The sequence below is a fragment of the Leopardus geoffroyi genome, chromosome B3 (assembly GCF_018350155.1).
Source record: "Leopardus geoffroyi isolate Oge1 chromosome B3, O.geoffroyi_Oge1_pat1.0, whole genome shotgun sequence".
Lineage (NCBI taxonomy): Eukaryota > Metazoa > Chordata > Mammalia > Carnivora > Felidae > Leopardus > Leopardus geoffroyi.
In genome coordinates this window covers 3,109,250-3,122,684 of record NC_059337.1, presented here as the reverse complement: position 1 = coordinate 3,122,684, position 13,435 = coordinate 3,109,250, and the positions used below count along the sequence as shown (strand labels likewise).

General features: G+C 45.6%; 1 protein-coding gene across 1 annotated transcript in view; it reads left to right on the top strand.

The window, feature by feature from the left end:
- Window positions 1–13,435, top strand: part of ADAMTSL3 (ADAMTS like 3) — a 352,536-nt gene that overhangs the window by 264,540 nt on the left and 74,561 nt on the right. The window contains exons 18-19 of the mRNA XM_045448581.1: window positions 1,880–2,072; window positions 2,152–2,331. Coding sequence (XP_045304537.1) covers window positions 1,880–2,072; window positions 2,152–2,331 — 373 coding nt within the window. The remainder of the gene's footprint in view (window positions 1–1,879; window positions 2,073–2,151; window positions 2,332–13,435) is intronic.

The following is a 13,435-nucleotide window of genomic DNA, read 5'->3' as shown; positions in this document are numbered from 1 at the left end:
TATACTTCTCTTTTATTTAGGATTTAGAATACATCATTACATGTAAAACTCTTTATGTATATTTGCAGATTTTGTGCTCAAGCTTTTTCCTAGCTTTGTGATGCATGAGAATATTTTAATCTTTTTTACTTTGGAACTTTTAAAATAACATGGGAATTCTCCTGTTTCTTGAAAATTTGTAGAAACTCAACCACAAAGTTAACAGGATCTAGTCCCAATCTTGAATAAAACTTTTTGTAATTTCCCCAAAAGTTATCTACGTCATCAAGCCTTCGAAATGGGTCACTAAATTTTCTATATTCTTATTTAAAGTTTGCCTTCTTGATATACCAGGGGCTTAGAGAAGTATTTTATAGCTTTTAAAATTTTTTATTACTTATGCTTCTATTTTCCTTATATCTAACAGCTGTACTTTATATGTATATTTCTACTTTTTATTCAGTCTTCATACTTTTATGAGTATTATATCTTCATTGTGAACTTTGCCTTCATAAATGAAAGTTTTCATCTTTTTGTCCCATTGCATTTGTCTCGCATACTTTTCATTTTGTATTTTTCCTCTTATTTGCACAAGTAAAACATATTTATTATAGAAAATTAGAAATCAGAAAAACTGAAAGTCACTAAACACTATTTTTTTTCGAAGAACTAACTTATTTTTTCTAACAATGAATGTTTATTTTAAGAAAAATCAGGGGAAATACTGGCAAGAATAAAGAAAATAAAAATCCTATCATTTAGACCTCATCACTGTTAACATTTTGATGTGTAATTATCCAGGCTTTTTTTCTGCATGCATTTATAAATGCATAAAACAATATGATTATACAGTATTTTTGACCTGCTTTCTAATAAACATGTATCATGAATTTATTTCAATGTCCATAACTATACTTTGTTTTTAAATGGCTGCTAGCATTGTGCCGCATGAATATACAGTTACTTAGTTTACCCTTTATTGTTAAACATTTAGATCGTCTCATTCCATTTTATAAAATTTAATTAAGTTGGCTTTTTGTTTTTTGTTTTTTTGCTATTACCCACCACTTAGGAGCAAATATCCTTTTATGTCAATTGTAAGCATTTTAAAATTGTTTCCTTATGATATGTCTCCACTGGTTAAAAATTTGCGTTCGCTGATCATTAAATATCCCCAAATTAAGATAACTATAACGTCCAATCGTTCACCCATCAGGTGGGCAGGGATGCTGTCCGGTGTGGGTGACAGAAACCACGCTCTCTCACATGCTTCTAGCAGGAGCGTGAATTGAGATTCAAGAGAATCTTCCTTGAATGCAGTTTGGAAATATGTATCAAAAGCAGCTGCCCTGGGTTTTCATTTGTACAGATGTTTCATGAGAAAACCTGATTTTTCCAAGATCTTATTGGAAAGGAATCCCATTATACGTACGTGTTGTAAATCCAATCCTAACAGAGAAGAATTTTCTTAGGGATATTCCAAATAATGAATCCAGGTGCCCTGAAAATTTCCTGAAGTGTGCTTTTAAGCATTTAAAATTTCTTCTGACACCCATATAAATCCTGCTTGCCTTGGGGCTCTATTCAAAACAAAACCAAGATTTTATTATTGATATATGGTGGCATGTTAAGAACGGGGAGAAATCTGCTCCTTTTGTCCTCTGGGCTTTCCCAAGTGGGTAAAAAATCTTTAAACACTTTTCCCGCGTTTCTTGCCTGTGCATATTATATGTCTGTATTTTAACCGCCATCTGTCGGTGGGGATGCTGTGGTCTCGGGTCTGCGCGTGGAGGGTGAAATCTGGGCGCCCAGAGAAGAACTTGAAATCGTTGATGCTCGGACCGTTGCACGTGGTCTCACCGGCCACTTCAACTCCCCCGTCCCTTGTGTTTTGGTCCAGGTGGCACACCGGCTCTTGGGGGCCCTGCTCGGCCACCTGTGGCGTCGGAATCCAGACCCGGGAGGTGCACTGCCTCTACCCGGGGGAGTCCCCGGCCCCCCCCGAGGAGTGCAGGGATGAGAAGCCCCACGCTTTACAAGCCTGCAGTCAGTTTGATTGCCCTCCTAGCTGGCACATCGAGGAATGGCAGCAGGTACAGCAGACCGGGGACCCCACGGTCCGCCACGCCCGTGGCCGTTCAAGCCCCGACCCACCTCCTTCCGTCTCCTCAGTGTTCCAGGACCTGCGGCGGGGGGACTCAGAACCGAAGAGTCGCCTGCCGGCAGCTGTTAACGGACGGCGGCTTCTTGAATCTCTCCGATGAGTTGTGCCAAGGACCCAAGGCGTCTTCTCACAAGTCCTGTGCCCGAACAGACTGTCCTCCACATTTAACGGTGGGAGACTGGTCGAAGGTAAGGGCTGTCCCCAACCTTACTTCCTTTTCGCCCCCTTTTTTGTTTCAGCCTCTAACTATTTCCCCCACAAGATTCTGCGGCATGCGTTTGGGGGTGTGTATCCTGGGGCCTCCAGTGGGGGTAGAGAGGCCTTCTGACATCAGACTCCATCTCAACAAATAAGAAAGGGCAGTCCCTGACCCGGCTGAGCTTCCCTGAGTCCTCAATCCCGTGCCGGGCTCAAAGCCTGTTACAGTCCTCTGGTCGTACCATCCCACGACGATGCAGGAAGCAGACGTCACCTCCATTTCTGTGGACGAGGACACAGAGGCGCATTTGGATTGAGTGACTTTCCCAAGGGTAGAGCTAGGATCCGAGGCCACATTTGTGTGATCCAAGGTTCGTACGAGGGCGTACGTCTTTCATGCAAGAGCGAGGGGTTTTGCTCCAGACGCACCCACGATGGATTCCCAGCTCTGTTGCCTGGAAACTGGGCGTCCTTGTTCAGCGCGCTTAAGCTGTCTGAGCCCCATTTCCCGTTATTTAAATGCAGTGGTTGCCGTGAGCTTAACGTGAGCTATTAGGACAGAAGCACCCGGCAGAGTGGACCCTTCTCATCTTCCCGAGGGAGAGTGCACATTCTTCTGGCATAGGGTGGGTTCGCAGTACCTCTGCCTGCTTGTTCTCCGGCTTTGTATGTTCCTTGTTTTAGCGGTCTAGCTCAATTAAGTGCCAGTATTCAAAAACTATCATAATTGACAAGCTACCACTCATTGTCCTCATCTGGGCCACTGACAGTCGTCAATAGATGTTTCCCTGAACCCTCAGAAAATGCTCAAGAAACAAACCCATCTCTCCAGGGTCTGCGGGAGGAGCCCCGGGATCCAGCCACCGTGCTCACTCTGTCCAACTCCCAAGGAGCCAGAGCCAACGAGTGGCCAATGCTCTCCTCCATGAATTGCTAGGTTGTAGGTCAGAAAGACGAGGGGCAGGAAAATCGTTTCCTCCTACAGTCGGGGTCTGGATGGACAGTTGTGGCTGCTAGAGGCGAGGCATCTTTCCGAGGCTAGCGACGGGGAAGGACAGGTAGGAATCTGCCCTGGGGATCTTCATCTCTAAAAACTGGCTTGCTTTGTTTCCCCTCCTCTGTCCCCAAGAAACAGTGGAAGTATTCCTTTGAGACTGGGTCAGGCGGGGGGAAGTGGGCTAAGGTGTTAGACAGGAGGGTATCTAGGGAGGCTGGTGGGCAGACAGTATTGATGGCAGTCACCCAGCTGAGCCCCAGGTGTGAAGACCTGCTGCTCCCCCTTGGAGGAGGTCAAAGGCCCAGTTACCATCTCCACGAGGTTAGGGATAGAGCTGCAGGGGGCAGAAGGGCCGGGCACTTGTGGAGAGAGCTCTCAGCACTGTGTGATGCTTCATCTCCTGGCTACACTAAGGGTGCCCAGATCCAACCACGCGGGCATCTATTGACAAGCTGGGAGCTCCTGAGAAATGAAGAATCTTGAGCCCCCCCCCCCCCACCCCCGGCCCCCAGGCCAGCCCTCAGGATCCGAATCTGCATCTCAACAAGCTCTCCAGGTGTTGTAAAGCACATCAGAGTTTGAGAAGTGTTTCCCTACCTGCCCCTCATCCTTATCAGGGTTGCACAGCCCTTGAGTTTGTGTCCAAAGTGGGAATGGCTCTGGGTAATGGTCTCTCTGGGCAAGTGCTGTCCTAACCTGAGGGGAAAAGGCAGGAAGGGAAGGGCAGGAAGTGAGCAGAGGTCATGGAGAAAACAGGCACCTTGTTTTGGATGCAGCCAGGGAGGACCTAGAACCCCTCCCATGCTCTAAAATATGCCTTTCTGCTTCTTTCTTTTCTCCTTTTCCCTAAGAACAGACAGCCCTTCTCAGTTCCATCTTGTGTTCTAGAACAAACTCTTCTCATTGGCCTCTTAGAGTGGAGACTGGGGGTGTGTCCCTCTCCTGTCCATTCTTGATGTGAGCAGTGAATTTGCTGCTCCCAGTTCTGCATCACTGAAGTAACACCATTATTATGTTCAGTCGTGCTTGCCTGTTCGGTCCTTGCTCTTGTCCTCGCTCTCAAATCGTGGATCCAGGCCCGAGCTTCCCTCTTCTGTGAAGTCTTCCACCCCTGAAATCGCACAGCACTTCCCAGCTTGAACTCACAATGACCCGAAGTTTTATGGCATTTCCCTGGGGAGCTACTTCCTGAGCGTGCATATGTTTTCCCGTCTGGCCTACAGTGAGTGTCCTTGTGGCCAGTGACCATGAGACCCGTGAGGTCCTGGGGCCCAGCAAGCTCTGAACAGGTAAATACCCTTCCCCAAGAGTCTTTGCAAAGTCAGGGGGAAACGTGGAGTGCTGTCGAAGTGATGACCTTTCGAAAAGCTCAAGCCTGCTAATGAAGACAAGCAAATCTTTCATCGGGAGGCTTGTTGCTGGGAGGAAAGGGAGACAGGACAGAAGGCTACCCACGCGAGCTGGCTGGGACCTGAGGCTCGTCAGTTTCCTAGGCAACCCCTGGGCAGGGCAAGGGCAAAGGCACAGGCAAGACCTCGTCCCGCTCCCAGCCAAAGCTGCATCTCTAGAAGTCTTCCCTGCGAGAGCGAGGGGGGGTGTGCTCACATGCCCAGGAAGGCAGAGCCGGCCTCGGGCTCTGAAACCAAAAGCCAGCATCCAGACTCGGGCCCAGTCAGGCGCACGTGTTGGGTTTCCTGCGGGGTTCAGCTTGTCTCCCGTTAGTAGACATTCCCTCTCATCTCAGACTTGCTTTCTTTTGGCAGAGAGTGATGCCAAAATCGCCACCCTCCCCAAAGGTTTCTGCCAGACCAGTCCTTGTGCCACAGGCTGGCTCACTCGGGGGCAGCCATCCATCTTGTGGTTCTGGATAAGGCCTTTCTGCGTTGAAACTGGCCACTAACCCTGGACACAGAAAGGCTCAGGAGCCATGCCAGGATTTCCATCTCTCACCGAGCCAGACCTCTCGGCCTGCAGCCGGAACAGCCCTCTCTCCTGACACTAGCTCTATTCATGGCTGCTGGGGCTTTGTTCGTTCGTTGGCTCGTTGGTTTTTAGATCTGAACTACGCGTTAGGCAGAAAGAAACCTTCGACTCTTACACTGCATTCCGAGTTGTAAGAAGGGAGCATTGACTCCTGCGTGGGGCAGTCTTCCCAAACAGCGGATTTCTGTGATCCGCGGACCCCTTGCTGAAATCCGTTCCTTGACTCAAATCCAGAAACCGTTCCTCATTGTGTACCCTCTATATTTTGATGGAGCATTTGACCATTTTGTCTACCTTCATCATTCTCCTTCATGATGTTTCTTGGTGTTTTTTTTCATTTTTCCTTTTTACCTAACTACATCTTGTCTACTGGTTTGTCTTCCTCCAAGTCTCCAAAAAGCTCAACATTTGATCAGATATTTGATGCATATCACTGCATTTTTCCTCCAGAGCTGATTCTGTGTCCTGACCTCGTCTCTGACTTCTATAAATAATTCCCTATCTCCAGGAACAGTCTCTAACCCTCTATTCAGTATGGTGTCTGCAGGTGTCCTAATAGGATGTGCCTTCATCCTGGGAAAGCGAAGAGACAACCACTTAATTCCCAACCACCTCCCCACCTTGCTTCTGTCTCTTGTTAGTATATCACCATCTTTCCAACACTTGTGATCGTCTCTGACTTCTTCAGCTCCTGTGTTCAGCCACCAACGTCTGCTAGCTCTTTAATTCTTGAAATACAGCCATATGCCAAGTATAAAGGAGATCTCTTTAATGAGAACTTTCACAAAGAACAGCTCAAGATATGTCCTGGACACCTGGGTTTATAAATACGGCATTCTAATTTTTAATAGACTCATTAACTGTGGCTCATGAGAGCAGTGGTGTGTTGGGGCCCATCCATTCCAGCTTGTGAGAACCAGCTGTCACCTCTTAACTCGTGCTCGGTTGATAGCCTGAAATCAGCCATGGTGGAAGCATTCACGCACAGAAGTCGGCACATGTTATAGTCAGCGCTGTCTCCCCAAGAACCTGTGAAGCATTTAGCAGCACACAACTGTATGAGAGGGTTACACACACACACACACACACACACACACTTCTCATTAATGAGACACTTTCAGCTTATTGATAGTTACTTAGGATGGTAGTGATCTCAAGAAGTTCCAATATCTGGGGGCATCTGGGTGGCTCAGTTAAGCATCTGACTTCAGCTCAGGTCATGATCTCACTGTTCGTGGGTTCGAGCCCCGTGTCGGGCTCTGTGCTGACAGCTCGGAGCCTGGAGCCTGCTTCGGATTCTGTGTCTCCCTCTCTCTCTGCCCCTCCCCTGCTCGCATGCTCTCTTGGTCTCTCTCTCTCTCTTTCAAAAATAAATAAACATTAAAAAAATTAAAAAAGAAATAAAAGAAGTTCCAATGTCTGGACGCTTTCAAAAAGTTTAAGAACCTTTTGGGCTTCTCTAAGGTGTGCTTTATTTTTATCTTCATAATTGGTGTTGGTAAAGCTAGTTAATATCTTATCTCTAGATGGAAATCCATTCTATCAGTCATATCCTTCAGGATTAGTTTGATCTTGATCCAAGGTGATTAATCTAAATACATTAGGTATTCCTTCTATGAATAGAAGAATATTCCAGCTTACAAGGTTTATTCTAAAATCTTCCTTTTCCTCTTTTTATTATGTAGTATTCATTATGTGTTTCTTAATATTAATAATTTTGTACATCTCCACTCTTCTACTTGAATAGTAATGTCTTTTTAGACTTAATATGGTAGTTTGTTCTTACATTTTGACCCACTTGAAATATACTCAGTGCATTCAAGTCCATACACTTCTCTCTGTTCTATTTATGTTAAATAATACACACACACACACACACACACACACACACACACTCCTGAATATGCCTTATTTTCTTGACTAGGTTGTAGATGCCAGAGGGGAAGGACCATCTCTGCATATATGTGTTCCACTTGGTGCTTGGAAAACGCTTGTTGACTAAAATAAAGAGATTTATAAAAGCTTCTTCTAAATTGAACATGCCTGATCAGTTCACCAGCAGACATTGACCACACACTGCTGTATCCATTACCCTGGGCACTGGGGACCTGGGACAGCCAAGAACGTGGTCTTCATGAGCTCACAGTTGAATGAGGCAGATCCAAAAAATTGTGACTGACAAGCCAGTAAAGGGCTCTCATCTACAGAACTGTGTGAAGAATCGAGGGGAAACATCTAGGTCTGCGTGGGTCCTGGGAAAGTGTTGCAGAAGATGCAGGTGTAAAACTGGGTCTTAGAGGCTGAGTGCAGGCCGGGTGGAAATGAGACAAAGGGGGTCCAGGCAGTGACAAGAGTGCACACAAAGGCACAGGTTATGAGCTTGGCGGTCTTACGTGGCTTGAGACTAGGTTGCAGCAAAGAAATGGAAGAAGGTGAGACAGGTGGAGAGGAGAGGTTGCCACCAGACCGGGGAGGACCTCGGTGTGTGTGGTTGTCCCTGCGGTCATTGAGGGCATGGAGAAGGGTTCTGAATAGGGGAGTGAAAAGCAAGGCTTTCAGGCATGTGGTTCCGGCAGCAGTGTGAACAGCTCATTGTGGGGAGAAGGAACCAGAGCCTAGGACACCTTGTTAGATGGGTTGGAATAAAACCAATGAGAATAAGGAAGCAGTCAGGCAGAGAACAACAGTAGATAGTGTTGGGAGATGTTTCTTTAGCAGATAGAGTGGGCAGATTTGGTGACTGAACTGGTAAGATTTGAGTGGAAAAGAGGGGTGTGGTCAAGGGATAAGAGATGGCATTAAGTTTAAAGTTAATTGGGGAAGGAAAAACACATTTGGGAGATGACCCGAAAGGGAGACAGAATGAGTTTATTTTGAAACGTGTGTAGTTTGAGGGTCTGTCAAGGCACCAGTAAAGCTTTGCAGCTCAAGAGAGATCTGCAGGATGGTTATAATTGGGGGAGGCATCCACATTTAAGGGGTAGTTGAAGCCATGCACAAATGAATACTGTGACACGTCAGCATATATTGTCCGTGGCAATTCCTCTGAAAATAGTTAGAAAATAGTGAAGAAAAACCACAATGGCAGCACAGCTGTTGAATATCCCCAGATCCCTCGTGGCGAGGGGAACGAAGAGGTACAAACCTCCAGGCACAAAGAAAAGAAGTCACAGTGGTGAGAAGCACAGCACAGGGAATGGCATCAACAATGTCGTAATGACTTCGTCTGGTGACAGAGGTGACTCCACGTACCGTGGTGAGCATTTCTTAATGCATGGAGAGTTGTCAAATTGCTAAGTTGGACACCTGAAATGAATACAATACTGTGTGTCAACTATACTTCAATTTAGGGGCGCCTGGGGGGCTCAGTCGGTTGATCGTCCGACTTCGGCTCAGGTCATGATCTCGCGTTCTGTGAGTTCGAGCCCCGCGTCGGGCTCTGTGCTGATGCCTCAGAGCCTGGAGCCTGCTTTGGATTCTGTGTCTCCCTCTCTCTCTGCCCCTCCCTTGCTCATGCTCTGTCTCTCTCTGTCTCAAAAATAAATTTTAAAAAACATTAAAAAAAAAACTATACTTCAATTTAAAAAACAACGCAGAAAACAGAGCAATGAGAACTGATAAAGGAAAGAAAAAAAAACACAGATAGTCACGTTAACACAAGTGCTATACGTGGGTGAGGCCAAACCATACCCAATAGTGGAGACTGTGCAGGAGCTGTAAGTTTAACAGCTAGACCGACATGGAGATGATAAGAGGCACAGAAGCCAACCATACGTGACCCCTCGGGGTCTGAGACCAGTAAGTGATGGGAGAGGACTCCAGGGCCAGGCTGTGGCTGAGTGCAGGGGACATCACGCACACCTACGCGGGCCTTAAGAGGGCTGGAGAGCGCAAGGGGAACACACATCCTTAAAAGTGTGAAGAAATACCCAGCAAACCTGCCGCGATTGTAATCCAAGCTGAGACAGGACACGAAGCGGAAGTGATGCATCGATGCCTGGACCCCTGGGCGTGGAAGAGTCCAGAAGATAGGAATCTCAGAACTGTGGCCACACTGTTGACTACTTCTCCTTAACACCAGAAGAGGGAATAGTAAGGACCCTGAAACACTCCCACCCCGTTACACTCTCCTGAAAGTACGGAAAAAACAGATCTCATGTAAATAGGGGTGTCAGCACACCCCATACAAAGATGCTGTAAAAGTGTCAGTAACATAGCAACATCATGGAAATGCGGCCTTGATGCAGACGAAAATATAACTTACTATTTTGAAGCGAGCTAAGAGAAATTAAGAAATACACAGGAACAGATCGGAAATAGAAAAGCCCGGAAATGAGCTGAATAAATAACCGGGGTGTGAAGGAAAAGAGCTAACGTGGTCCAGGAGAGAACCAGAAAACTTAAGGGGAGGGTTCCAGAAATGGAGAGTAAACTAGGAAGAAGTGTAGGAAGAGAAGTGATAGAAAGGAGGGAATTGAAAATAATCAAAGAGAAATAGGAAGAATCCGAGCAAAAAATATTAGATAGAAGGGAGGGGAAAAATCCAACGTGTAAGTATTTGCTAGAGTTCCAAGAAAATAAAACCAAAACAACAGAACAAAACTATAAAGAAAATCACCATGTAACACAAATCTCAGTATTGAAAGGGCACACCACGCCCCTGGGAGAAGTGACCTAGTACCGCCAACGTCAAGACATCTTCTGCTAAAAGTGCCTGAGTTTAAAGATGAAGAAAAATGTTATTTGTATATCCAGGCAAAAAGGCCAAGTCACTTCCTAGGGAAAGAAAGTCGGGTTAACATCAAGACTTCTCACCAATGCCACTTCACAGGGGAAAACATTGGAACAACATGTTTAAGAAACGAAGAGAAGGGAAATGTGAGGCGAGGATTCTCTATCCTCCCAAGGTGACCTCCAAGTGTAAAGGTCACAGGTACTTACAAAGTTGTAAGAACTCAGGGTGTGTTGTTCCCATGAGCTCTTCCAAAGGAATCTACCAGATTTCTGTGGCATAAATAGTAGAAGCTTTGGCATATGGTGGCTGCTCTGTGAACTGTAATTTATTGCATTGATTCTGTCACTTTCTCTGAGTTGGGAACATTCTCTAATGGCACCCTAACTTTGAACTTAGCAGACACGAGGTCACATCAGACCTCCATCCCGAAGAGGGGTTTGCAAAGGATGCTCCCATTCATGATGGGGAGGGGGAAATAATCCTGTATTTATCATTAGAAATGGCTTATGAGTGGAGACTGGTAGTGATGTTACTCACTGTTACGTGAACCAAAATTTAAAAGTTGACGTTAATTTGTTATTATATGGGAGACTCCTAGATGATGATGTGACTTGGTTAAAAAAAAAAAAAAACAAATCATAACGTGGCAAAGGGCAGTGTTATTTATTCAAAAGCATACGAAAAGCTTTTCTCTGTACTGAAAATATTAATAGTTTAGGGCTTTCTGTTAAAGAGGACACTCAAGGATTTTAATTTTTTTTTTAACGTTTATTTATTTTTGAGACAGAGAGAGACAGAGCATAAACAGGGGAGGGGCAGAGAGAGAGGGAGACACAGAATCTGAAACAGGCTCCAGGCTCTGAGCTGTCAGCACAGAGCCCGACACAGGGCTCGAACTCACGGACCATGAGATCATGACCTGAGCCGAAGTCGGACGCTTAACCGACCAAGCCACCCAGGCGCCCCATCAAGGATTTTAAAAGAAAATCGCATTCCCTTCCTTTGAAACTCAACATAAAGCCCACAAAGAGAATGGAAGAGAGGGAACACTCTGTCTTCAGTGAACAATGAAGTGGCCACGATCCCAAACTGTAAATCATGGAACGCACCTGCCAAAGACCGTAAAATCTGGCCCCAAACGAGAAGGGAGCCTGGCAGAAATCCCTCAGGCGCCGAGTGCAGTGTAGATCCCCCCGGGAGGACGCGGGACAGCCCTCCAAGGCCCATTCAACGGTCCTTTGACTACAGAGAACAGACGAGGGCTAGACCCGGAGCTGCCCTTGTGTCCCCGCGGAACCATGGGCCAGGTGACGCCGAAGGACACGCGGCATTGCAGGCCTCCCAACCCAGGAGGGCGGCCAGAGATGAGGTGGCGTGTGGTGGCCGTGTTATCACACAGGGAGCCAGTCGTCGAAGAGGCAGTTCTCAGAGTCCTGCCAGCCACTCGAACGCCAAGAGCTGAACAGGCATGTGGGCAGCAGAAATGAAATCGTGGTGCCAGAGCGTCATACACAAGTGAGGTAAACTGCTCATCCTCTGCCCGTGTTGTTCCCAAACAGCTGTACTCATGACTCCAGCCTAAAACCTAGGCATCCCCATCGGGGGATGGGGGGCGAGGAATTGAAGGCGAAGGAGGAAATCAGGTCTCCGGGAAGGGAACAGAAAGCAGCGGTCACGTGAACGGTGGTGACATCTTTGGGATGTTCCAACAAGTAGAGTTCCAACAAGTAGAGTCTGTGTTCCCAAGAAAATTACAGTCATGGCATCCGGGGCAGAAGGTGGCTTTAAAGTTAGGTTTGAGCTCAAAAGGAGATGGTAGGTCAACAAAAGGAGAAGGAAAGATACCTGGAACATTCATGGGGGGAGAAACAACAGAAAAGAAAAATTAAGGAGAGCAGAAATACAAGGTTACGTTACAAGCAACAACAAAATTAAAGTGAAAACCGAGATACCGTGTGTAGGCTGGAAGGACTCGCGTACAGGGATAGGAGAAAGAGTACAGATGTGAAGTTGGTTTTCAGAGGCAGTGATGGATGTGGGAGACAGAGAGGAGATCACACCCAAGCCCATTGGAATTTCTGAAAAGAACAGAACAAATGGAACAGAAAATGAAAGAGAATGGGGCACCTGGGTGGCTCAGTCGGTGAAGCGTCGGACTCTTGATTTTGGCTCAGGTCATGATCTCATGGTTCGTGGGTTTGAGTCCCACGTCAGGCTCTGCACTGACAGTGGGGGGCCTGCTTGGGGTTCTCTCTCCCTCTCTGCCCCTCCCTGTATCACACGTGCTCTCTCTCAAAAATAAACATCAAAAAAAAAAAAAAAAAAAAGACGAACAGTCAGCAATGACATTTCAGAACAGAATGTATGTATCAGAAACCCTGACGTTACCTGGACAGCATCATGAATGCTACCTGGAGGTTTGGAAGGAAGAGGTGGCAGGAATGAACGGGTTTATTTCCTCATCTTTCCTAGCCAGTAGATACTCTCCTAAGTCCAAACGTGTCATTAAAAACAATCATCTAAATATCTTGTTGGTTTCTACAATTTTTGTTTTTTTAATTTTCTTTCTGAACATTAGAGGGTTCTTTTTGGGAATTCATTGCCAGGGTGAAAAAAAAAAAAGGTCAGATATTCACCTTTTTTTTTTTTAAGAAATTAATTTTATAAAAAAAAAATGTTTTTAGGTTTACTTATTTTGAGAGAGTGTGCAAGAGGGGGAGGGGCAGAGAAAGTGGAAGAGAAAGAATCCCAAGCAGGCTCCACACTGTCAGCACAGAACCCGACTGGGGGCTCGATCCCATGAACCATGAAATCATGACCTGAGCTGAAATCAAGAGTCAGATGCTTACCTGACTGAGCCACCCAGGCGTCCCTCAACATCTCTTTTAATTCTACTTTAGTTCCTGTTTTTTCTAATACACCTAATGAAACTGCATTACATTTTTAAATTAAAATTGCATGTACACACAATGATTATCAAATATCAATGTTATACACACATGGATGACCAAATATTAATGTGACTTTATGTGAAGCAGTTTGAGCGGTTTTTAAAAAAACAAAACAAAACAAAACAAAAAACTTTCCTTTTGTGTTTATTTCTTGAAGTCTTGGTTGTGGGTATGTATCTTTTTTTTTTTTTAAAGCACAATTATCTTACTTTATAAATAAATAGCTAAAAAATAAGTCAGATATCAATCACAATGCCAAAAAATCCTCATGACGGGAGATTACTGGAAATTAATTGCCGTCTCAGGAGGAAGGAAGGAAGAAGAGGAGGAAACTTCCCATATTATAAAAGATAAGTCAAAAAAAAAAATAGTGGGGATGAAAAGTATGGCGTAGGGAATGCAGTCAGTGATACCATGAGAACATTGTG